The sequence below is a fragment of the Lacerta agilis genome, chromosome 14 (genome assembly GCF_009819535.1).
Source record: "Lacerta agilis isolate rLacAgi1 chromosome 14, rLacAgi1.pri, whole genome shotgun sequence".
In the NCBI taxonomy this organism is placed as follows: domain Eukaryota; kingdom Metazoa; phylum Chordata; class Lepidosauria; order Squamata; family Lacertidae; genus Lacerta; species Lacerta agilis.
Window position 1 is genome coordinate 29,709,182 of NC_046325.1, and position 26,382 is coordinate 29,735,563.

General features: G+C 46.8%; 1 protein-coding gene across 1 annotated transcript; it reads left to right on the forward strand.

Annotated features, from left to right (window-relative positions):
• Nucleotides 1–256: 256 nt before the first annotated feature.
• Nucleotides 257–26,191, forward strand: KAT2A (lysine acetyltransferase 2A). Its single transcript, XM_033169602.1, has 18 exons — nt 257–555; nt 2,474–2,597; nt 4,649–4,794; nt 6,720–6,809; nt 7,104–7,285; nt 8,211–8,402; nt 9,394–9,500; nt 10,803–10,913; nt 11,843–11,979; nt 13,200–13,408; nt 14,078–14,204; nt 15,681–15,791; nt 19,061–19,204; nt 19,728–19,842; nt 21,588–21,624; nt 21,767–21,830; nt 23,019–23,103; nt 25,362–26,191. Exons 1-18 carry the CDS (start codon nt 310–312, stop codon nt 25,553–25,555), a joined length of 2,421 nt encoding a protein of 806 aa, XP_033025493.1. The 5' UTR covers nt 257–309; the 3' UTR covers nt 25,556–26,191.
• Nucleotides 26,192–26,382: the final 191 nt, after the last annotated feature.

Here is a 26,382-nt window from a genome sequence, read left to right on the forward strand (position 1 = left end):
TTTTCACTCCTGTGAACCTAGCCCATACTTCTACACGAGTAAACAGCATTCATCTTTTCTTTTTTCAATCTTTGTTTCAGTAAGAACAGAGGTCACGTTTTCCCTTTCCCCACCGCACCTTGATTCTCCTTTTCCAAGTACAGTACTTGTAGCCCATACCTGCGGAACTACATCACCCAGCATGCAACTGGTGGCAAGGGGGAGCCGCTGCGTAGCAGCATCCAGCCAATAGCCGCAACAGAACCCCTATTCTGCACATGCGCAGTGGCGCCCACGCGCCCACGCCGCCTCGGAGGGATCCCGGGCATCATGGCGGAGCCGGAGGTCTCATCGCAGGCTAGCCGGGCCCCGCAGGCTAGCGCTCCTTCCGTCTCCACAGTGTCTGCAGCCACGGCTCCGCCGGTAGTTGGAGGAGGCGGAGCCGGAGGAAGCAGCAGCGATCCGGTTCGCCCGGGGTTGAGCCAGCAGCAGCGCGCGAGCCAGCGTAAGGCGCATGCGCGGAGCTTCCCGCGGGCAAAGAAGCTGGAAAAGCTAGGGGTGTTCTCAGCCTGCAAGGTACGGGGGCCCGGAGGGATCAAAAGACTGGGAATTCCTCCCGTGTACGTGGTCCAGCCATAGCTGCATCCTTTCTCTAGACCAGAAAAGATGTGGCAGACATAGAAGCTGTATTTGTTTGTCCGGGATGTTCGTTCGTTTTTAAACGCCCATACCCCAGAATTCTGTGGGCAAATGGCAACAGTTGGAAATGAAATGTTTTTGGATGTGAGGAGCTGTCTAACAAACCATGTGCCCCACACTGTCTGCTCTGATTTTCTGGTAATGGGCCTCCATGGTTTAAGGCAAGCAAGGTCTTTCGGATGGTGCCAGCCTGAAATCTATTGCCTGTTGGTGCCAGGGTGTGAACATGGAATCTTCTGTTTATTATATTTTGCTCAGCTATATCCCCATTTTTAAAATAATAATACAATAATTATTATAATATGCATGTTTAGAAAACAATCATAAAATAAATCCTGAAATATGTAGTATCTCTAGCTCAGTTGGTAGAGCATGATACTCTTAATCTCAGGGTTATGAGTTCGAGCCCCACGTTGGGCCAAAGATTCCTGCGTTGCAAGGGGTTGGATTAAATGATTCTTGTTTTCCCTTCCAACTCTTCTAAAGCCTTGTATCTGCCCCACCTGAAAGAGCAGTAATGAGCTTTATGGCAGGAAGGTCAGAGCTGTTAATTCTAATCATGAAATTCATTTCCACAAAAAGTGAAGCTATTGCAGCACTTCCAATTGTGGTCAGTTCCAAATCATGAGTGGCCCCACTGAAGTTAATGGGCATGACTGACTAAGATTCATTAATTTCAGTAGGTCAACTCTTGAGTAGGAATAGCATTGGATACAACCCATTATGCCTGATCTAGTACTAAATATGTGGATGAATCAAAGGAAATCAGTATCTGGAGCTTAGTAATTGTGAGTGATGAAATGGAACTTGGCTTTTTCAGCTTCCCACTTCTGGTAGTTGTGTATCTCTGCCCAAGGATTCCTGTGTCCCTTTTCTGCAGTCAGGCAGATGAAGTCATTCCCACTGTATCTTTGCAAACCTATTGCAGCCATTTGCAGCAACATAGTGATATGTGTGGGAAGTGACTGTGCATTCAGTAACAGGCACCACATAGAATGGCTCTGTTCTGCCTTAAAACAATGAGGGAACAGGTTAAGTTGCATGGACATTTTTGCAACCCCCCCTCCCCATTTTTAGTGGCTGTGATTTTATGGGAAGCAAAAATTGACACAGGAAGAGGGAGGAAGCACATTCCCATTGCCTTGGCCACCTGAGCCAACTCTGCTTTGTGCTGCGGCAGTTCAGCACACTGAAGCGGCACGTGTCTGCTCAGACGCTCATCCAAGTATAGGTACTGCCTGTCTGCACTGTGTTTTCTGTCTGTGGGGTGCATGCTGCACCTGTCAAAGCACATTCTGGCACAACTGGAGTCTGATAGGGGCTTCAGAGAGATGCCATTGCATCTCTGTTTACTCACACTGGTCTCAATAAATAGTCAAATCTTACTAGCTCTATGTTATGTCATCATGTCTGCTGCAATAAATTTCTAATTGGATGGGATCTCGCAGTGAAGGGAAAAGAGGTAGCTCTGTACGTTAAATTTTTAAAAAACGGTGCAGAAGCAGATCAGAAGAACAATGGCTGTAAACAGCCAGGAAAAATGAAGCCAAAAGGGGATGAAGTTTGGTGTGTTTTCCCCGAAACCCACTCCAGGGTACATTTCACATCCCTTGAAAGCACCTTTTCTTTTTGCCTTAAACATGTCTGGGTGAAAATTCAGCTTGGCTCTGCTTTTTACCTGTAGCATGTTGGTTACGGTGTTCATGGATGTGAGCATTGCCCTAGTTTTTTCTACACATAGCAGCCTTGCTCTCTCTCTCTCTCTCTCTCTTTCTCTTTCTCCCCACTCCTCCAGGCTAATGACTCTTGCAAATGCAATGGGTGGAAGAACCCAAACCCTCCCACAGCCCCCCGTATGGACCTGCAGCAGACGGTCACCAACCTCAGCGAGCCCTGCCGTAGCTGTGGGCACACACTAGGTAACTCAGGAAGCCTCTCTTTCTCAGGCTGTTTTATTCCCAGCCCAGGTGAAGGCACCTGCGAGTCGGGGAGGGGATTTCCCCATCAAGTCTACCACCAGCAAAAGTGATGCTGTACTGTGAAAAATGCCCTTCTCCTCTGCCATATGTGAAGCATCCTTTATTAGTTGCTTCAGACATCTGGTGGAAACATCTTTTTGCCCGGGCTTTCCCTGACCCGTAAGATTGGACCCCGTTACTTCTGAATGCCTTCTCTTGGCTGTTCCTACTATTACTTATTTATTAGTATTTATTTTGACAGTTTATATACAGTACTGCTTAGTTGTGATTGTCTCTCTAAGCAGTGTACAAAAAACCTTCTCTTTAAAAGAAAGGGTAGGGGCCGTGTCCCTGCTTGCTTTCTCCACCAATCCCACTTACTTTCCCCATAGTGTGCAAAATCCCCACTCCCCCACCATCACCCCACTATCCTTATGATGAACTGCTACATGACAGCATCCTTACACCTGTATTATATATGAAGGCAAAAAAAGAAAGAGCTCCTGCTCTTTGGATGCCAAATTCCATATTGGATATCAGCCATATTTGGTGGTTACTTAATTTTTTTAAAAAGTTTCTTTCATTTTTATCTCAGCCTGTCTCCAGCAAACTCAGGCCAGTGGACGTGGTTCCCCCTTTCATTTTATCTTCACGACAACCCTATGAAGTAGGCTAGGATGAGAGGCAGTGACTGGCTCAAAAGTCATCCAATGTGTTTTGTGACTGAACTCTGTCCTACTTCAATACTCTGACCACTGTACTGTACAGCAGGGGTGGACAGTGAGTGGTGTTCAAATGTTTGTGTCATCTATTTATGACAGTTATACCCTGTTCTTTAGGGACGCGGGTGGCGCTGTGGGTTAAACCACTGAGCCTAGGGCTTGCCGATCGGAAGGTCAGCGGTTCAAATCCCCGCGACGGGGTGAGCTCCTGTTGCATGGTCCCTGCTGCTGCCCACCTAGCAGTTCGAAAGCATGCAGTGCAAGTAGATAAATAGGTACCGCTCTGGCGGGAAGGTAAACGGCGTTTCCGTGCACTGCTCTGGTTTGCCAGAAACGGCTTAGTCATGCTGACCACATGACCCGGAAGCTGTATGCCGGCTCCCTCGACCAATAAAGCGAGATGAGCGCTGCAGCCCCAGAGTCATCCGTGACTGGACCTAACAGTCAGGGGTCCCTTTACCTTTACCTTTGCCCTGTTCTTTAGCCAAAAGAAGTCTCTCACAGTAGCTTATAAAAATCCTTACTATTATGGTCCTGGCACTGCTGACAGTTTAAAACAGGACCAAAAACTTCTAGGGTGGCCAGGTGTGGTTTTCCAGGCCCTTAGGTCACACCCCTCACCAGTCCTGCTCTACACCCTCCTTGTCTGCTTTGCTTCTCTGAAATGTGGCCTTGAATTCTTGAATTCCCTGAGTGGAAGTGTGTGAGTTGAAATCTCTGATTGCTGGCATGTATTGTACTGTACAAAGGTAAGAGTTGCATCCGTTGCTTAGATTTCATTTGCCTTTAGGCACACCCACCGCTGGCACGTGGCCCCCAGAATGTTGCCTGCAACGGAATGTGGCCCTCAGGCTGGAGAAGTTTCTAAAACTGAATTTCCTAAACTTGGGTCTCCAGCTATTTTTGAACTACAGTTCCCATCATCCCTGACCACTGGTCCTGCTAGCTAGGGATGATGGGAGTTGTAGTCCCCCAAAAACCCAGCTGGAGACCCAAGCTTGGGAAACCCTGTTCTAAAAAGACATGACACATGAAGAAAAAGGAATGTGGGTAGAAGGAGGCCAAAAGGAGTTGTAGTCCAGCAACAGCTGGAGGGCCACAGGTCCCCCTTCCCTCCCGGACAGAATCTTGCACACAGCAGACCTATATAATGTAGATAGCCCCACCAGTTGCTAGATAAAGAGAGTCTCTGGATGGTGGCGGGGTGGGAGGTTGATGGATGATGAGCCTTTGTTGTGCTCCATCCCATTTGTGTTAGACCATGACCTGATTTCTCTCACCTGTCCTCAGCTGACCATGTGTCTCACCTGGAGAATGTCTCCGAGGAAGAGATCAATCGGCTTCTGGGGATGGTAGTAGATGTGGAGAACCTTTTCATGTCAGTGCACAAGGAAGAGGACACAGACACCAAGCAAGTTTATTTCTACCTGTTTAAGGTGAGCTCAAAGAGGTATAGTGCATTGCAAAATGTCCACAGTGGTGGTTGGGGGTTTTCTGGGAGGGGGGCGGGGGGGAGCAGAAACTCAGCTGACTACAAGGAAGTTCTCAGGATCTTTTAAGTGGCTATTTCACATCAATGCTTTTGTTGTTGGTTTTTTAACTACATTTTTTATTAGTTTTCAAGAAGTACACACAGAAACAAACATTGTACATATAAGCTTGGAGTAAGCTGATTTTTAGGGATCTGTTGTTGATTTTATCCTTATATGTTGTACTACGCCTTGCTGTTTTTTTATGAAAATGCAGATTATAAATTCGTAAATGAAACAATAGCAAGAGTGCTCCCAGAATACATAAAGTATAGAAAGGAGACTGCAGCCACCACCCTTGCAATGTGTCCATGCAGTTCTGCCGATCAGCACGGGCGAGTGCTGCTTTTATTTCAGAGGGTGTGGACTTCTGAAGATGGTTGCATGAGCTTTTTGTCTTGATGCCATTTAACATTTGCTCAAGATCCTATGCCTTCCACTCCCCGGCCCCCAACTTTGTGGCTGTTTTGTTTTCCTTGTAATATTAATTCCCATATTTCCTTGTCTGCTTAATTGTGACAATAGTTGGTTCTGAAATACTAATACAGAAATAACTAGAGACCAGTGGGGGAAAGTGTGGGAGCATAGGAAGATACTGTATTTTCCGGCGTATAAGACGACTGGGCGTATAAGACGACCCCCAACTTTCCCAGTTAAAATATAGAGTTTGAGATATACTCGACTACAGATCCTCCACCCGGCGTAAAAGACGACCCCCGACTTTTGAGAAGATTTCACTGGATTAAAAAGTAGTCTTATACGCCAGAATATACAGTACCTTGCGTTGAGCCAGACCACCGGTCCCTTGAGAGAGAGCCAGTGTGGTGTAGTGGTTAAGAGCGGTAGACTTGTAATCTGAGGAACCGGGTTCGCGTCTCCGCTCCTCCACTTGCAGCTGCTGGGTGACCTTGGGCTAGTCACACTTCTCTGAAGTCTCTCAGCCCCACTCACCTCACAGAGTGTTTGTTGTGGGGGAAGGAGGGAAAGGAGAATGTTAGCCGCTTTGAGACTCCTTCGGGTAGTGATAAAGCGGGATATCAAATCCAAACTCTTCTTCTTCTTCTTCTTGAGTTTAGTATTGTCTATGCCAAGGCTGGGGAGCCTATGGCTTGCCAGTTGATGTTGGGCTACCACCCAGTCATCTCTGACCATTGGACATGCTAGTTGGGGCTGCTAGGAGTTGGAGCCCAGCAGCACCTGGAGACCACAGGTTCCCTAGCACTGGCTGACAGCAGCTCTCCAGTCTTTCCCGGGCCTACCAGGAGATGCCAGGGTTTGAACTTGTGATGCGCTGGTATGGGCTCGTTGTGCATCTTAGAAGGAAGCCATTCTGGAAGATTGTGGGCATCCCACATACCTTGGAACATCTTAGACTAAGGTTACCAGACGTCCCCGTTTCCCAGGGACAGCCCCTGGTTTTACAGATCAGTCCCCATGCAAAATCCATTGAAGTAGAAAAGTGTCCCCGGATTCATTGAAAAAAAATCTGGTAACCGTATCTTAGGCAGAACTAGTAAAACCATCTGAAGGAGCTCACGAGCAGGATTTGAAATATGAACGATGGAAGGAATAGAATAATATAGTATCAACATGTTGGTATAAGAGGGAGAAGGTATTGTACAGCAGGGGGGAGGAATTAAAACACCATGGGAAATGGAGTGGGGAGTCGAGAAAAAATAAATCTATTAGGTATTGAAATATATATGTCAAAATTTTGAAAATTCAATAAAAGTTTATTACCAAAAAAAACACAACCTCACAAGGAAAAAACAGGTGATTCTTCCTCCCTTATTTCTTGACGTTGAAACGATTTCTTTTCCCCCTCTCCACAGCTCCTAAGGAAATGCATCCTACAGATGAGCCGTCCAGTTGTTGAGGGCTCACTTGGAAGTCCCCCTTTTGAGAAACCAAATATTGAACAGGTAAAAAGATGCCTTGAGAAATGTAAAATGCCAGGGTGCATCTAAAACCCATGTTTGGCTCCCTGTGCCTAGAGGAAAAAAAGGCCACATTCCCCTCACAGAGCTACAATTCTCAGAGTAGTTTAATTAATCCCTCTTCACTGGGAACTGTGGAAATGGTTGCTCTGTGAGGGAACTAGGGGGCCTCCTAACAACTTTATAAATTTGGGGGGTAGGGCTCAGATGGCAACCCAATATGCTGGTAGACCCCCACAGAAGTGTAAAGCTCACGTGGCCTTCTGTTCTCCCTCTCAGGGCGTCTTAAACTTTGTGCAGTACAAGTTCAGCCACCTGCCTCCTAAGGAGCGACAAACCATGTTTGAGTTGTCCAAGATGTTCCTTCTGTGCCTAAACTACTGGAAGCTGGAAACGCCGTCTCAGTTCCGCCAGCGCTCACAAAATGATGATGTGGCAACGTACAAGGTTAACTACACCCGGTGAGCTGGGGGAAAGCGAGGAAAGCAGAGCCCAAGTCTTATGTCAGGAAGTTTTTAACGTCTGACGTTTTATTATGTTTTTATATGTGCTGGAAGCCACACAGAATGGCTGGGAAAACCCAGCTAGATATAATAATAATAATAATAATAATAATAATAATAATAATAATAATAATAATAATAATATAATAATAATAATAATAATAATAACAACAACAACAACAACTACTACTACTACTACTACTACTACTATTTGCAGCAGCAGCAGCAGCAGGGCTAATCTCCAGTGACTCATTTGCATTGTCAAGTGTGGTTCGGTGACTTATTGATAAAGATGATTGCCTCTGGGTAATTGCATTTCCCTATTTCCTGAATAACTACAGCAAAACAAAACAAAAACAAAAAAAAAACCTCAGTGCTTTTTAGATGGGAGCCAGAGGTGATGGGGCTGATCCTGCAGCAAGCAAAGTCACTTTCCACTCATCAGTGGAAGAAGTCATAGCGGCCGCCCAAACTGCATGTGTCCTAATCATGAAAGCTGCAGGGAAGGAAGGGTGTATATGAAAAGTTCTGGCCTCAGCAAATTCCCCCCCCCTCTTGCTCCCTACCCTTGTTGGCTGGTTTTTAAGAGGGCGTCTGAGATGGCCTGTACTCGTTCTCCACACGTGACGGTGCTGGATTGGTCCCCTAGTCCACACAGGCAGAGAGTGAATGGAGGGCTGCATTGATTCAGTTGTATGTCAGGATTCTGCCCATTCACCTGGAGCCATGTGCACTTGGGGAGGTAGAGGAGTGTTTCGAGGAAACCCAAGTTCAGAAAGAAGATGTTGGGAAACGCTGCAGTGACCTAATAATCCCATTTCCCCCTGTTGTGCTAATAAGTCCGCGCTGTCTGTGATACTTCTCTGGCCTTCCCTCACCCTAGGTGGCTGTGCTATTGCCACGTCCCCCAGAGCTGCGACAGCCTCCCACGCTACGAAACCACCCAAGTGTTTGGACGCAACCTCCTCAAGTCCACTTTCACAGTAACTCGCCGGCAGCTGCTGGAGAAGTTCCGCGTGGAGAAGGACAAGCTTGTACCGGAGAAGCGGACCCTCATCCTCACCCACTTCCCCAAGTAAGGCCGGTTCCATGAAGCTACAGGAAAGGGCCATGCACCTGCAGCGGGCGGTTACCCAACTCAAAATAGTCCCATTGGAATTAATAGACTTGGCTAGCGTAGGGTCTACTCTGAGTAAAATTTAGTTGGATGCAACACTTTGGGTGCAAAATGGCAGCTCTGAGGAGCATATTTCCCTCACAGAGTTACAATTCCCAGAGTTCCTTGGGAAGAGGGGTTGATGGTTAAACCGCTCTGAGAATTGGAGCTCTGTTTAAAGTGGTGTGACACTGACAGGGTGCCAACTATAGGGGGCTCTGGGTGCCCGAGCACCCACAAAATTGTTGTGAGTGCTCACCACCCACACTGCAGGACCCCCCAACACAACGTCTGGTGCCTCGGAAAGCACCGGATGTCATGTCCAAGGTCTCGGAACCTGACTTCTGGTGCCACCGGAAGTCAGGTTCCAAGGCCAGGGGGCGCACATGATGTCAAGTCGCAGCATGACATCATGGGCACCCATAACCTGGGGACTAAGTCAGCTCCCTTGGGGACTAATATAAATGTACACCACAGATGAGGCCTAAATCTGGTGCAGGATTGGCCAGTCCCAATTTCTCATTCACTTTCGTGATACTTTGGCTCCAGCTCATCCATGGGATTATACTTCGGTGACTTGGTGTCCTGCTGGGTTAGCCATCTCTTTAGCCCTCTTTAGCTTCCTGGGGAGTGAGGCAATTCTGGGGGCCAGTAAATTGCATTTTTCCCAGTGACCTCTTTTGACCTGTTTTCAAAAAAGGTGTGAGAATGGAGGCTTGAGGGAGACTCAGTCACAGCTGCATAAGGTTGAGCATTTTTAAAAGGTGGGGGTTTTAACCCAGGTGGGATTTTAACCCAGGGCTAAAGCTTGAAAACTCTGCCCCCGCTGCATTGACACTGGGGTTCATGAGACTCTCCTGTTGTTGTTGTTTTTTACCCTGCTGATTCTCCTCCATTTCTCCATTCCCAGGTTTCTATCAATGCTCGAGGAAGAAATCTATGGGGAGAGCTCTCCAATCTGGGAGGCCGATTTTACTATGCCAGCGTCAGAAGGAACCCCACTCGTTCCCCGGCCAGGTATGTATCTCTTGCAACCCTTTTTTGGCAGCCATCTGTACTCATGCAAATCTGTGACACAGCCTTCAGCTCTGACTTGCAGGAGCTCTCCAAAGTGTCAGGCTGGGGTCTTGCCCAGTTGTGCTACCCAAGGTTGTTTTAACTGGTGGTTTTTACATGGGGCCTGCTGCAATAAAAAAGTGGGGGGACGACGACCCTGTAGGTCTGCTCTGAGTAGGACTGGCATTGGCTACAACCCACAAATTCCAAAGCAACTTTCTACTGATTGGGCTGTGTGGATTGGGCTCTCTGTTCCCTACTCCTTTTGTCTCCAGATCCTGAACACCCACATTACAGCAGACCAGTAAGCATTTATAAACGACCATTGTGGGTTTAGCTTTCTTTAAAGATCCAGTCATATCCACCAGCACTGTAGGAGATCCTGAAGCACTCAAAGCTGTTGGTTAGCGTCTAGATCAAGGGAAGTAATAGTACCACTATATTCTGCTCTGGTCAGACCTCACCTGGAATACTGTGTCCAGTTCTGGGCACCACAGTTCAAGAAGGATCCTGACAAGCTGGAACGTGTCCAGAAGAGGGCAACCAAAATGGTCAAAGGCCTGGAAACAATGCCTTATGAGGAACGGCTTAGGGAGCTGGGTATGTTTAGCCTGGAGAAGAGAAGGTTAAGGGGTGATATGATAGCCATGCTCAAATATATAAAAGGATGTCATATAGAGGAGGGTGAAAGGTTGTTTTCTGCTGCTCCAGAGAAGCGGACACGGAGCAATGGATTCAAACTACAAGAAAGAAGATTCCACCTAAACATTAGGAGGAACTTCCTGACAGTGAGAGCTGTTCGGCAGTGGAATTTGCTACCAAGGAGTGTGGTGGAGTCTCCTTCTTTGGAGGTCTTTAAATAGAGGCTTGACAGCCATCTGTCAGGAATGCTTTGATGGTATTTCCTGCTTGGCAGGGGGTTAGACTGGATGGCCCTTGTGGTCTGTTCCAACTCTGTTTCTATGTTTCTATTCTATGTTAAACAGACAACCAAAGGTAGCATAACTGGAGATCGTTGCAATTCAGCACTCGTGGGTGGGTGCTATCTAAACCTCAGTAAAAAGGGGTAACCCATGCATGCCACCCTGAGCCCCTTAAAATGGGATAAAAATAAAGGTATTATGGTGTGAGTTGGCTGCTTGTTGTGGCTATACATTATGTACCTGAGGCAGGTGTGGGTGGGTCAGACGATTCCTCCTGCATTTTCTGTTGCAGCTGCTTCATGTCTTAATAGGGCTGTGTGTTCTTGTTTTTTCTGTGCAGCAATCAGCACTGTTCCTGCAGCCAGCACTCCCCTCTTCAGCAAATCTCTGAGCTGCAGTTCCTCCTTGTCTTCCATTAACCTGGATGGCAGCTCATTGGATTCTGTGCCAGGTAAAGCCTGTAGTGTAGAGGTATCTGGAGAATATCCAAGCCAGACATCTTCAGTGAAGGGCTTAATAATAAGCCCTTGCCAAGAGACATCTGTTTTTCCCTTTGCAAAAGTGTTTCTTGAACAACCAGCCAAGAGTTTTGCGAACTCAGAAGGTTTCGTACTGAATTGAAAGCCATTGGTTCATCCCTAGCCTCCTTGAGCCAGGGGGCACAGCTGGAAATCCAAGAAACATGAAAATAAATCCTGCTAGATCAGGAAAATGGCCCATCTGGTCCAGCATTCTGTTCTCACAGTGGCCGACCAAGATGCCTTTGGGAAGCCTCCATGGACAACTTGATTGCAACAGCACTCCACACTTGAAGATTCCCAGTAACCGGCATTCAGAAGCATACTGCCTCCAGCTAGTTGTGAAAACTGTGAAATGCCCATTTCGCAGAAGAAAAACGGGGGATGCTCGGAAGCCAGCCAGCCACCCACTGTCCATTGAGAGGCAAACCACCAACACGCTCCAAATGAATAAAACACAGACAAAAGAAAACAGGCAACAGATAACACCCCCAACCAAAAAACCCTCCTTTTTATAAATAAAGATAAGGAAACATTGGGAAGGGGGCCTTGGTAGGCCTCATCTAAGGGAGCTGTGGTGCCCATGAGGGCCAGGTTTTGGAACCCAGCTCCACAAGTATTGTTTCACTCACAATCCATTCCTAAGCTATATTTAACCGTGTCTTAAATTTGACCCTGCAGCTCAAAGCCACCTGTCATGTAGGAGTAAAATCCAGAATCAGATTTATGCCTATGCTGTATGTTAAAAGAGCGAGAAGTTAACGTTTCTGGGAGTTACATCAATCACTTCAGGCTACTATAATTTTTTTGGGCATAGGCATAGATAGAGCCTGAGGCCTCTTTCCTTTTCCCTGTCACACAGGTGAGAAGAGGAAGCTTCCAGAGAGCCTGACGCTGGAGGATGCGAAGCGGATTCGCGTGCTGGGTGATATCCCGATGGAGCTCGTAAACGAAGTGATGTTGACTATCACAGATCCAGCAGCCATGCTGGGACCTGAGGTATGGCAAGCAGGAGGCCACCATAAAGGAGTGGATATTCACCAACTTTTGGGGAATCAATTATTAGTCTTGAGGGACACGTTCTTTTTTGGGCAACATTTCAGGTTTCATAGGCCGCTGCTGGCCAGGACCAAAGGCAAAAGTGAGCAGATCAGCGAATGTAAATTTTACCTTTGTGCAACAGGCTAGTCTTTGCCCGCACTCAACTCCTTTTTATCCTCCATGCCAGAAAGCTAAGGGGCATTCATTGACACATTCCAGCCCCACAAAAGACATTCGAGAAGAGTGCAGGCCCCTCAGCAAGGGGTGTGGCCTGGGGAGAGTTTGTGGGGCTAATAGAAAGGCTTAGTGAGGCACATTTGGCACAGAATACAGCAAACCAATCTCAGCAGTTGTCACGCTAATTGTATGGTTCAGTTCCGGCCCGTTGCGTGAACCCAAGCAGATCTTCAGCCCCAAGTACTCATGGAACTTTAGGGAGAGACTTCCTGGGTTGGGACACATGAAATAACATTATCTTGAACTAGTGTTTTTTGTGTTGTTGTTTTTTGTTAAAAACAAGAGGTGCTGGTCAACGTACACCAGTGTGAACCAGGTTCGATTCCCCGCTACTCCACATGCAGCTGCTGGGTGACCTTGGGCTAGTCACACTTCTCTGAAGTCTCTCAGCCCCACTCACCTCACAGAGTGTTTGTTGTGGGGAAGGAAGGGAAAGGAGAATGTTAGCCGCTTTGAGACTCCTTCGGGTAGTGATAAAGCAGGATATCAAATCCAAACTCCTCCTCCTCCTCCTCCTCCTCCTCTTCTTCTTCTTCTTCTTCTTCTTCTTCTTCATATGTGGAGGAAAGTGCCTAAACCTAAGAATGATAATACACACACAAAGCAAAGAGTATAGCATAATGAAACAAAATAAACATATCAAGCATTCCTTGGCTAATTAAAGCTTGGTGTTGCCTTCGATTTGCATTCCAGTCCACATACACTTCCCAAAGATTCAAGGAAAACAATTTTCTCTGACCTTATCTTCCCTTAATTAGTTTGTGATGCCTTCCAAGGCGCCCCCCCCCACCAGGTAGGCAAAGCCATGAGTCAGGTCACAGGTTAACCCCATCATCCACAGACCACATACAGGTTTTAATATAATGGTCCATAATGTTCCATTTCCTTCCATGTTAGCATTAACGAGTTCCACCAGTGTCCTGTTTTTCCTTCGCTCCCAGACCAGCCTGCTCTCCGCCAACGCAGCCCGGGATGAGACGGCCCGCCTAGAGGAGCGCCGCGGCATCATCGAATTCCATGTCATCGGCAACTCGCTCTCGCAGAAATCCAACAAGAAGATTCTCATGTGGCTGGTTGGGCTGCAGAACGTATTTTCGCACCAGCTGCCTCGAATGCCCAAGGAGTACATTACCCGTCTGGTTTTTGATCCGTAGGTTGAGCAACGGCCCTGGTTCATCAGTGGTTGGGGGTAGGAATGGGTGTGTCATAAGACAGGTGCTGTATTAACACCACGACACCAACCCCCCACCCTAACCCTGAGTCTTTCGAATTGGGAAAACTTTAAAATCAGTGCAGATTTATCGAGGAAAGACTAAAAAAATATGAATGTAGGGACTTGTTTCCAGAACTTTCAACATTAGGATGTGAGCTGAGCGTCTGTTCAACAGCTTAGTCCACTGGTTTTCAACCAGTGTGCCATGGCATTCTGGGGTGCCTTGAATGATGCGGTCAGGGGTGCCGCGGGCAACACTGGCCTCTGTGCCTCTTTCCTTCCCTCCCTCCCTTTATTCAGTTCAGTCCAGGAAAGGCATAGAGTGGGATGAGAGAATAATGATGCTCAGCACTCACCTCATAGGAATATAGGAAGCTGCCTTATACGGTACTGAATCGGTCTGTAGGCCCATTTTGCCCAGAATTAGCTATGCTGACTGGCAGCAGTTCTCCCAATATTTCAGACAAGAAATCTTTCCTAGCCCTACCTGGTGATGCTAGGGTTTGAACCTGGGGCCTTCTGCATGCAGAGCAGATGCCGTGCCTCTGAGCTACGGGTCTTCTGCAGCCCAGACACTTCCATTCGTTGCTCTGCTTTTCTTCACAGCAAACACAAGACTCTGGCACTGATCAAGGATGGCCGAGTGATCGGCGGCATCTGCTTCCGAATGTTCCCTACCCAGGGGTTCACAGAGATTGTCTTCTGTGCTGTGACGTCCAATGAGCAAGTCAAGGTAGGGTTGCTGGAGGTGGATTGTGTTACAATGTGGGGTGGGTGTGTTTGTGTTATGTGTATGTGTGAGTCTACCTGGCCAGGAAGGGCAATAGCCCAAGGCAAGGGGTGGAATTGAGCTCTATGGTAGCATTTGAGATCCTGCAGTCTATCTATCTATCTATCTAACTTTTAGAAGACATCCTTGTCTAGGGAAGCTTTTTAATGTTTAATGTTTTATTATGTTTTTATATATGCTGGAAGCCACTCAGAGTGGCTGGGGCAAACTCAGTCAGGTGGGCGGGGTACAAATAATAAAGTTATTATTATTATGATTACATTCCAGGGGACTCGTGAATTATCAAAAAAAAAAAATGGTTGGGGTGTGTGTGTTTAAATGTCCCTCTCAAGTAAACCACACTACACTTATAATGCATGTTGCGTCTACATACCCGTACATCTGGGACCTGCAACTTATTATGTGGCATTCTGCTGTTCAGGATTCCACTCCTTATCCCTTCCTGGTTTTCTTTCCCCAATGGAAAGCATTACCATATATCACGGCATATAAGACGACTTTTTAATCCCGAAAAATCTTCTCTAAAGTCAGGGGTCGTCTTGTTCGCCGGCAACATCATGCAACCTGACCCGCATTTCCGCCCCGCCACTGGCTGCGTGCGCACGCCGTCTCAGCCGCCATGGAGCCTCTCCCCGGCGCTCCAGCCGCTGCCTCAGCCGCCATGGAGCCCGGGCTGGGTGTGGGCGGCAAGCGCGGAGGGCTCCTGTGCGGCGAGGGGGAGGCTCTCCCCGCCGCTCCAGCCGCCGCTGCCGCCGCCTCAGCCACCATGGAGGCCGTTGTGCGCTTGGGCGGCAAGCGCGGAGGGCTCCTGTGCGGCGAGGGGGAGGCTCTCCCCGCCGCTGCCGCCGCCTCAGCCGCCATGGAGGCCGTTCTGCACTTGGGTGAGTATACCCCAAACTCTGTTTTTTAACTTGAAAAGTTGGGGGGTCGTCTTATACGCCCAGTCGTCTTATACGCCGCGATATACGGTACTCAGATTATTGCTCAGAAGTATTGCTTTTAGCATGCTCAGTCCACACTGAACTGTTTCCTATCCCGTTCAAGTTTGATAGGTATGTACCTACCTATTATATTGATACCTCCCTTTAAAAAAAAAAAGATTCTTAATGCCAGAAGAATAGTAATTTAATTTCCTCAGAATTTTTTTTTTAAAAATTCCCCTCAGAATTAATTAAAAATCAATGGTGATTTAATGTGCCCATGCTTATGGCATTCATTGTTCCATATTTATTACCTCAGAATTTCTTTACTGGTCATTACTTACCTCAGAATCAATTTTAAATGGAACTCATTTAAGTTTTGCCATGCTTAATGATATTCTGCGTTTTCCTGCATGAATCCTCAAGTAATCAGATTCTTTCCCCTCCAGCGGTTTGCCACGCTCATTATTTCCTCATTCCCTCTTATGTCTCCTTGCAGGGTTATGGGACCCACCTGATGAATCACCTGAAAGAATACCACATCAAGCACAGCATCCTGTACTTCCTTACCTATGCTGATGAATATGCCATTGGCTATTTCAAGAAGCAGGTACTACAGCATCGCTGATGAAGATTTATTTAGAACCAGCTTTTTCCTTCATGGTTCCATAAATAACTCAGAAGTGCCTCTCCAATGGTCTCTGTGACAGGACTTGCAGTGAATTTATAATGGTTATTGAAATCTTGTTCATTCTGTTGTTGAACTGAGGCACTGTCAAGCAATTCCTCATGAACGTTACGAGGTATATTGTCACATGGTACTGCTTTGAAACTCAATTTTGTTTGCCTATTGAATTTATTACCGCCTGGAGTTTGATATACTGTACAGGTATTAGGTTGTATTAATCAGTTGTCTCTTTGGTTCATGTTAATGGGGCTAATTTGCCCCATTGGTTTCAGTAGGGCAAAAGTGTTGTGCAACTGACTCAGGCCCCATCTGTACTATACATTTAGAGCAGCCACAACTTCCTGGGAACTGTAGTTTGTTAAAGGTGAGAGTTGTTGGAAGACCTCTGTTCCCCCTCACAGAGCTACAATCTCTGGAGTTTCTTGGGAAGAGGGATTGAATGTTAACACCAGTCTGAGAATGGTGGCTTTGTGAGGGGAATAGGGGGTATCCTAACAAATCTAAACATCCTTAACAAGCTATAGTTCCCAGGATTCTTAGGGGGCAGCCATGACAGTTTAAAAGTGATGTCATACTGCTTTAAATGCATAGTGCAGATGGGGCCTTATCCTGGTTCCAAGCTGTTGTTATGTTTTTTTTTTTTATAAAGAATTTATTGTTTTTTTCCATAACAAAAAATACCATCACCCACCCACATTTATACAAAACAAAAACAAACATAACCACAATTCTTTTTCTTTTTTACACACACAATGAAAAAAGTTCTAGTTTCAAATCTTTACAATTGATTTCCCCTGCCTTCTCTCCTTCAGTTCCAGATCCAAATTCTACTTTAATAACTTCATCTCTCAAAAAAAAATTAAATTCAAATTTAAACAAACATCTTAATCCATAATAGTTGGTAACATAACTTTGTATCTTAACATATTATTCTTATATCAAATCTAAACTATTCTTCTTTCCCTTAAACTGCTGCTAGTAACATAGAAATTTAAAATATCCTTTTTCTTGTTAAAAAATAAACTAAAACTTAATGTCTCATCCCTCCGATTTCAGATTACCATAGCAAACCATTTATATTCTGCACTTAACACATTTCACCCTATCCCCCCTCTGTCCAATGTCCTTCTCCATCTTGCACCGGAACCACTCCTCAAATTGTCCTCTTTTCTTGAACATCCACAGAACCAGACACAGTCTCCAACAGACCTTGCATCGAACATCAGGGTGCACTGCTCATCTTCTTTCGGCTTCTCCCATTCAATGCTGCATTCTTCTTCTATTTGTAAAAATCTTAATTTCTTGCCTTTCGCTCCCGAGCTCTCACCTCGGGGGCTGGATATAACATTCCTCGCCGTCCCCGGGCTGCCACCACCGAAGGACGTTTCTTTTTCCGGGAGTCGCCAAACCATCTCTCTCAGTATTCCAATCATCCCCTTCAGCTCTTTGCCAAGGCTCTCTTCCATAGTATCGAATACCTGAAAGGTCTCCTCTGTGGGAAATAGATTTTTCTTCATATCCCCACTCAAAACCTTCAATTTCTGATTAAGCAGTTCCAGTTTCAGAATAGTAATCCTTTGTTCGTCAGTTAGTCCAGAGTTCAAAACAATTTCAAAAACAAAGCCCAACATGGTGAGGACGGGCATAGGTATCAAATTTCAGTTTCTATTTCAATGTTGTCCATCTTGTAACAGTAATTTTCCACTTCGGCTCAGACTTTTCGCAGCCATTTTCTCTGAAACCGGGGTGCTAAGACCATAACTTTCAAAAGGAATATTCTCCATCCTCTTCCTCCCCAAAGGGAGATCTATAAGGTCTCACTTATGAGAAAATCTTAACAATGCAGCCATCCAGTAGCAACAGTATCACAAACCGTTATTTTCTTGCGACCGAAGGGAGGGAGGCAGACTTCCTTTATCTAAAGCCTCCCGGATCGTTAAGTCTTTAAGCTCAGCAACTAATCCAATCAAGTACTCACGACCTCCGGGCTTCTTTTCCTTTCATCTCTCAGGGAGAACGTCGTCGCTCGTCACGGCCAGTACTCGCCGCTTTTCCGCCCGGTTGGGGCATTTCCCCTAATGGCCCAGCTCCGCGCTCCCTTCACCCCCACTCCCCCTTTACAGGGGGAACGAGGGAAGGGTGCGTAGCCTAGCGGGCCCGCCGGGGAGCCCGAGGCGCGGGACGCTCTTCCCGTGCCTCACCGGAGCCCCGCGTAGCGGTGGCGGGGCTCCAACCCCCGGGCTGGATGGGTCGCCTCGCTGCCGAGGCAACCCACGACCGCCCGTGATGGCGACCTCGCCGGAAGTCCCAAGCTGTTGTTATGTTGGCTGCATTGACAGTCTTTTCTGTTAGCTGCTTTTTTTGGTTTCCTTTTGAGAAAGAGAAGTGGGTGGTTAATATTAAGTGAAATGAGAAACTGCCACCTGCACCGTTTCATGGCTGGCCTGTGGGATTGGGAAGCTCTTCACAGTTCTGTGTGGAAAGAAAGATCACAGTTGCTCCCCAGAGGACTTTCAACCTGGCGCAAGTCAGGGCTGGCGATTGGGAGGACCTAGTGCTTTTTTTGCTAGAAAAAAATATTTATTAGGTGCCGGTACTCGTGGTGTTAAAGTGCTGTGGGTACCAACACAAAATGGCTGCCAAGGGCAACAAAAAAAAAAGAGGTGCTGATCCTCCATACCAGTGAGTTCTTCCACATAAAAGAGCCCGGGTATGTCTGTGGGGAGACGAGGCATTTGCTTTTGGGCAGGAGAAGTCCGCGAGTCTCATACATATAGATGTGAGCTTTGACGTGCTCAACATGTACCAGACTAGGTATGACTTCCTCGGTTCTCGATGCCAAAGGCAGCATGCGTACATTTAAAAAGTGCATGTGCGAGAGACATTTTCAGTGGTGCAATGCAGAAGGTGGCTGTTTTGCACAGAGCTAATTGAGTATGCTGGAGCCTTGGCTTTTGAGTCAGCATTCCATCCCCGTGAGGACTAGAAACTTCCATTGCGTTGGGGAGGGAAAGAGGGAGCTTGGGTCAAAAGTTTTCAGGCGAGAGAAGGGCACCATCTCAGTGCATGAATAGGTTCGTGCTTCTCTTTGCTAAGGTGGTATTATTATTATTATTATTATTATTATTATTATTATTATTATTATTAATTTGTTCTGAAAAATGAATGGGCCTTTCATCTCCGGCCTCCAGGGCTTCTCCAAAGACATCAAAGTCCCCAAGAGCCGATACCTCGGCTATATCAAGGACTATGAGGGAGCCACCTTGATGGAGTGCGAACTGAATCCCCGGATCCCTTACACAGAGCTCTCTCATATCATCAAGAAGCAGAAGGAGGTGAGGAAGTAGAAAAGGAGGAAGGTGAAATGTGCATCCTGCAATTGTGCCCAGAATTCAGTATTCAGAAGGTTACCAGTGGCCGCTTTGAGGAGGGGCTGTAGCTCAATGGTAGAGCATCTGCCGATGATCTCAGGCTCAGTCCCCAGGTGTAGGGCTGGGAAGGACCTCTACAGGAGCCACTACCTGCCAGTGTAGACAGTTCTGAGCTGGATGGACCCAATGCCCTCACCCTGTAGAAGTCAGTTTCCTGCGTACCCCATCCTGAAGTAGAAATTATTCTGAAACAAAAAAACATCACGCGCTGTATTTGTGTCGAATTCGGAATGTCGGCAACCCAGAGAAACGTGCCTTTTTGATTATTCTGGCCTGTCGCCCGCTCTCTGCTCTGCAAATACACAAGTTTAACCAGCCCTTAGTTGGGTGATCCATTATGGCCTTTCCCCCTGGAGCTGGTCCTGCAGGGGTGTGCTGTGGGGATTGCAGTCCAAGGTGCATCACCTGCTCTCTCTTCTCCTTACAGATCATCAAGAAGTTGATAGAGAGGAAGCAGGCCCAGATCCGCAAAGTCTACCCCGGCCTCACTTGCTTCAAGGAAGGTGTTCGGCATATCCCTATCGAAAGCATACCAGGCATCCGTGAGTGCAGCTGGGTGGTATTTGGGAGAGTGAGCATGGCTTGTGGTGATGTGTCAAGTAAACGTAAATAGTGCTGGGGTGGGAGCAGCTTCTTGCATGATCTCTGGCAGCTTCCCCCCAACCTGTGGCCTTCCAGGTATTTTGGACCCCAGCTCCCATCAAGGCCCAGCCGATGTCTCTAGTTGTCAAGGATGATGGGAGTTGTAGTCCAGCAACAGCCATCTGGAGCACACCAGGTTGGGGAAGGTTGAACTTGGGCGTGTCTTTTTCTCACTTTGCACCCCTTCACTGCTTTCAGGCATCAGGGATTGCCGCCACGACAAGCTTGTTGAAAGGGTTCGGACTTGGGCCAAAACAAGATGCCCTCGTTAGGTTCTTATAAGAGGATTAGACCAGTGTTTCCTGAACTTGGCTCTCCAGCCATTTTTGGACTACAACTCCCATCATCCCTAGCTAGCAGGACCAGTGTTCAGGGTTGATAGGAATTGTAGTCCAAAAAGAGTTGGAGACCCAAGTTTGGGAAACACAATGGATTAGAGTCAGCACGTCCAACAGGTAGATCATGATCTACCGGTAGATCACTGGACGTCTGCGGTAGATCACTGGTAGATCACTGACTCCCCCAAAGAAGCTCAACAAGTTTGTCTCCCCTAAGAAAAGCTCAACATTTTTGCCCTGAACCCCTAAAAAACTGGGCTTTCCTCCTCCCAAAAAATACCTCAACAACTTTGACCAAAACAGGGGGTAGATCACTGCCAGTTTTTAACTCTGGGAGTAGATCACAGTCTCTTGGGAGTTGGCCACCCCTGGATTAGACAAATCCATGGAGGACAAGGCTGCCAATGGCTAGTAGCCACAACGGCAATGTTCTGTGCCACTGTCAGAAGCAGTATTCCTCTGAATACCAATTGTTGGGAATTGCAGGTGGGCAGGGTGCTGTTGCACTCATGCCCTGCTTGTGGGGTCCCCACAGGTATCTGGCTGGCCACTGTGAGAACAGGACGTTGAACTAGATAGGTCATTGGCCTCATCCAGCAGGGCCCTTTGTACATCCTTGTGAAGGCATGGTGGCAAATCTCTAGCAGAAGAGGCCAACAATCTCCTCCCCGTTGCCACCGCCATGACGGTGCCATACTCCCCTGTTCTAAAGAGGTACCTATTTCAGAGGCTTCATTGCTACTCTCCTCCAGAGAAGACCAACCAAAGTCGCAGGGGAATATGAAGCCCAACGCTTAACCATCTTTTTCCTTGTATAACACGCCCTCATGTATAAGACGACCCCTATTTTTCGAACCCCAAATTAAGAAATCAATATGGGTGTGGGGGAGATCGCCCTGAGTTGTTGAGGTTTTTGGAGGAAGGTCGCCCTTCTGTTGTTGGGGAGGTCGCTGCGACCAATCATCCGCATGCCTTGCTGCAAGCGCCAGTCGCATGCCACAGCCCCTGCTGATCGTCCACATGCCTCACTGCAGCCGCAAACAAATTGCACATCCGCTATCTGCAGCTGAAGCCGATCGCCTGCATGCCCCCAACCCCCTCTCTGCATTCACTATCCATATATAAGACGGCCCCCAATTTTTGCCTAATTTTTTTAAAAGCAAAATGCATTATCTTATATGTGGAAAAATGTGGTGTTTTTACAAATTGACTCCAGCACTGTGGGGACTGCTGCTTGCCTGTTTCTGAGCTGGTCCTGGGTCATTTGTTACTTTTGCAATGATATGGGGACTCTCCTTCTTTTCCAGGAGAGACAGGATGGAAGCCCTTGGGGAAGGAGAAAGGGTAAGACGTGTGGCAATTTTCATGTTCTCCCCCTCCCAATGCTTCCTCCCTTTTGCAGCAGCAAGATCTTGGCCCTACCTTAAGAGAGTCATTCAGACCTCTCTTATTAGCTGATGTTGTAGACTATGAATTTCTCTTGCAGGAAGGAGCTCAGGGATCCTGACCAGCTGTATACAACCTTGAAAAACCTCCTAGCACAAATCAAGGTGACTTGTCTGAATGACAGCTTGGGGGGGGCGGTGCAGGGAGTTGGTGGTGCAAGCAAGAAGATTTCTCCAGCTGATGTAGCGGAGAAATAGTTGCATGTTACAGTCCTAGTTTCTCAGTACAGTATTGCCCAACCCACAATCAACTGGGGAAAGAGATCCTTGCCCAGCCCATCTTCAGAATATGTTTGGGGCATTTTTGGTTTGTGTGTAACAGGGGTGACAAACTGTATCTGGTTCAGAGAACTGAATCCCTAATTCCCCTGCCCACCAGCAGGCTAGCTTTGAAAAGGTGGGTGGGAGTGCTCACCTGTCAATCGCCTGACATCAGGTGATTGACACACCTTCCCGAAGTTCAAAGGGCATCACTGTAAGTGTCGGTAGTTACAGCAACTGCCTTTGAAGATACACTAGGAGCGTACCTTCAGAGGTGCTCACAGCCTGTAGAGGAAAGAAGGAAGCAGTCTGAATCAAAACCACTTCCTCTGAGGGCTGGGATGGGAGCAAATTGGGCTTGATAATTAGGCTCGTGTGCTGGAGGTTTTCCACAGCTCATGGTGTGAATGGAGGCATTGTGGGTGGTGTGGTCTTTTGTTTTACGCTCATACAAGTTATGCAAGATGCACAAAGTTAAAAAAAAAAAAAGCTGCTTTGTTGTAAACGCAATCTGAAAACTTCCAGGCTCCAGCCCACTTACTGTTTTTCCTAGCTGTTTCTCTGGCCTTAAAAAAAATCAACCTTCTTGTTTAGCCCCCACACACAAATATTCACAACAACAACAACAACATTTTATGAACTGGAGACCATTTCCAAAATAGATTAAAAGCCGTTTTTAAAAAAGATCTAAACAGGGAGAATAAAGCTATTCCATTTATTAAAACCAATGTTCATAATGTGTGCATGCTTTTGAGTTACACAGAACTCTTCCTCTGGGTGGATGTTTAACAGGGTAAAAAAGGATAAGAGGGTTTTTTAAAATGTTTCTGGCTGAGGCTTGCCCTCTGCCAATATCACCATTTCTCTTTTTAATTTTCTTTTAACTTCTAGCCAGAGGACTGTGTTACTTGAAAAGCTTGCACACTATGTTGTGAATCTCAGTTAGTTCTAATAAACGTCTTTACTCTCCCTGTTTTGGAAAGGTGGTATTACTGTTCTAGCTAACTGGCTCTATTTCTCCCTTCTGGCCAGACCCATCCCAGCGCTTGGCCGTTCATGGAACCGGTGAAGAAATCTGAGGCTCCTGATTACTATGAGATCATCCGTTTCCCCATTGGTAGGTAGTTTGACTTGGCCTTTGGTTGGAGGATTGATCAAAGTAAGGTGGAGTCAGTATGGCTGTTGTGAAAATATTTCAGATGGCACAATTGATGGAGATTAGTTCATGGATCATGCCACAGGGGTGAGGGGTGTGGATTTCGAATTCCTGAGACTTGCCGCTTTTCTGCTCAATGCATTAAAAGAGTTCCTAATTCTGCTGAGGGCAGAAATGAGCTTAGAAAGGTAAATTCAGTGTGATCTTGACATTTTTGGCTGCATTCGCTTGTGTATCTGTGGTTAGGAAGAGGTGGAAACTGTTGTTCATTACAAACTGCATTGCCCCCTGTATAATCCTCCTACGGATAGATTTCTCCCCCAAAAAATATTCAGAGAGTTTCCTTCTTGACTAACAGGAATACAAATTGTCATTTGCTGGTGGAAAGGGATAAACACACTACATAACGTATTTATTGCTGTAAATATTTGCACTATACATTTAAAGCATTATCATACCACTTGAAACAGTTACGGCTCCACCCCCAATGCATCCTGGGAACTGTAGTTAGTAAGGGTTTTAAGAGTTGGTAGGATACCTCTATTCCCCTCATAGAGCTTGCCACTCTCAGAGTGGTTTAACAATCAACCCCTCTTCCCAGGGAACTCTGGGAGCTGTAGTTCTCTGAGGGGAATGGAGTCTCGTAACAACTCCCTTAACTAACTACAGTCCCCAGGATGCCTTGGGGGAAGCTGTTTATTGTTGTATGATACGGCATGGAGTCCAGTGTGCTCGGGACACCTGTTCTGAAGTGTACTTCTTTGTGTTTTTGTGATGACTAGTGGTTTTAGCAAATAAATCTGACTGGCACCTGAACTCAGAGCAAACAGCCAGAGTCATCCCTTAAACAGCCCTGCTGTTCTTGCTATACTTTAATTTGCTTTTGTGTCTTTTTCCTCTTGTGCCCCCTGCTACTTCTCATATGAGCTGTTGCCCATTTCTGTTGATGATGAACAGAGTTTCATGAGCAATGAAGCCATGCATTATCCACTTTCTTTCTTTTTTACTATACCCTGCAGAAGTTTCAGAAGGCTAGCTTCGTTAATCTGTTGCCACAAACCCAACAGAGGGTCTCGTGGCACCTTTATGGTGGCATACAGCGAAATAGCGTGCAAGGATTTCCACTGGCAATACAGAATTTTCTCTTCCCTCTTCACTGTCCCCAAATCTGTTCCAGGGGTTGGGAGAAACCCTAGAACAGATTTAGGGGGCTCCTGGGCGGGGGAGTTTCATTGCACAAGCAGAAATCCTTGCGCTGACAGAACTATTTCATTACTGCTCTGTTGAATAAAGCTCAAGTCACATTTATTACTGAAAAGGCTTTGTGAACCATTTCATCAAATATCTCAACTGCAGTCCTAAACTGGTAGACATGTATGTATGTATGTATGTATGTATGAATATGAATGAATGTGGCTGCTGAGTTTGGAGAGGAGTGAGATCAAAGTACAGTGGTACCTTGGTATTCGAACGGCTTGGCTACCGAACGCCGCAAACCCAGAAGTAAGTGTTCCATTTTGTGAACGTGTTTCAGAAGCCAAACGTCAGGCGCAGCTTCCGCTTGAGTGCAGGAAGCTCCCGCAGCCAATAGAAAGCCGCACCTTGGTTTTCGAACGGTTTTGGGAGTCGAACGGATTCAGTTCGAGAACCAAGGTACCACTGTACCAAAACAACAACAACCCTCAGTGGCAATTTTATATATAAAAGCAAAATGGTTCCAGTGATAAATGACAAAAGCAGTGTTGATGACACACAAACATCCTGGTGTACTGGTAAGCTAATTGTGATTAAAAAAAACCCACTATCTTGATTCAATATGAATTGTGATTAGCAGTTTCCAGCTAGAATCTTCCCCACTTTTTAAAAATAATAATAATTATTATCCTTTGCACTGGTGATGCTTCCTACACAAATGACCTTCTCCCCTCCAACCCCCTTCCTTCCAGAGAGCCAGTGTGGTGTAGTGGTTAAGAGTGGTAGACTCGTAATCTGGGGAACCGGGTTCGCGTCTCCACTCCTCCACATGCAGCTGCTGGGTGACCTTGGGCCAGTCACACTTCTCTGAAGTCTCTCAGCCTCACTCACCTCACAAAGTGTTTGTTGTGGGGGAGGAAGGGAAAGGAGAATGTTAGCCGCTTTGAGACTCCTTCGGGTAGTGATAAAGCGGGATATCAAATCCAAACTCTTCTTCTTCTCTTCTTCCTCCCCTGCCTCGTCAGACCTCAAGACGATGACGGAGCGGCTCAAGAACCGCTACTACGTCACCAAGAAGCTGTTCATCGCCGACTTGCAGCGCATAATCACCAACTGCCGTGAGTACAACCCCCCCGAGAGCGATTACTGCAAGTGCGCCAACACCCTGGAGAAGTTCTTCTACTTCAAGCTCAAGGAAGGGGGCCTCATCGACAAGTAGTAGCATCTGGGCTTATTCCCCCACACACACACACACTTCCGTCCTTCCATCTTGTGGGGACTCTCTTCTGGCTTGTGGAGAACAGCTGGCCGCTTCTCTGATGCCTTCTGCCGCGTCTCACGCACAAACCACATGTGGGGTTGGCTGGATAAAAGAGCTTTTCCTTTTACGTGAGGGGGCGTGGGATGTGCACGGGTGCCACCTCTGTTGCATGCTTCTCCTTGCCCCTGAACAGACTGGGATCTGCCATCGGCCCTCTTGAATTTCCGAGCCTTATCACTCCGTCCGTTGGGTCTTCCTTCTTAGAAGAGAGTCGTGTGGGAGTAGTCTGGGAGATCACCCGAGGAAGAAGATTCTGAATCCTTGCATTATGCATCCGAAACATGTAACGAGGGACGTGAGAAGCCCTCTTCCCCGCCCCGATTTTTTCTGTATATGTCTGTGGGTTTTCTTGTGCTTCCATGTGTTGGGAGAGTTTTTTCACCTGCTTGCACTTCATCCTTGCTTTAAGATCCAGCCATTTCTTCTTGACGTATGAATGTAGAAAAGGAGCACTTGAGGGGTAGAAGAGGACCAGGAGAGTGGGGGAGACTTTATTACAGACTCGAGCAATAAAGAGGTTTCTTTCCCCCCCCCCTCTAAAAGCCGTTGATGGGACCATGAAAAACAGAAGCTCTTCTTTTTGCTTTTTGCTAGCTCACAACTTCCCACTGTCCTGTTTGAATGCTGTTGGCCTGTCCTGTAGAGCAGTGTTTCCCAGCTGTTTTTGGACTGCAGTTCCCTTCATCCCTGACCACTGGTCCTGCCAGCTAGGGATGTCCAAAAAT

Excerpts from the sequence above, each read along its gene's own strand:
- KAT2A (XM_033169602.1), top strand. The coding sequence starts at position 310 with ATGGCGGAGCCGGAGGTCTCATCGCAGGCTAGCCGGGCCCCGCAGGCT. Across the intron at positions 556-2,473 it reads GGGTGTTCTCAGCCTGCAAG|GCTAATGACTCTTGCAAATG; the intron begins GTACGGGGGCCC and ends CCACTCCTCCAG. Across the intron at positions 8,403-9,393 it reads ATCCTCACCCACTTCCCCAA|GTTTCTATCAATGCTCGAGG; the intron begins GTAAGGCCGGTT and ends CTCCATTCCCAG.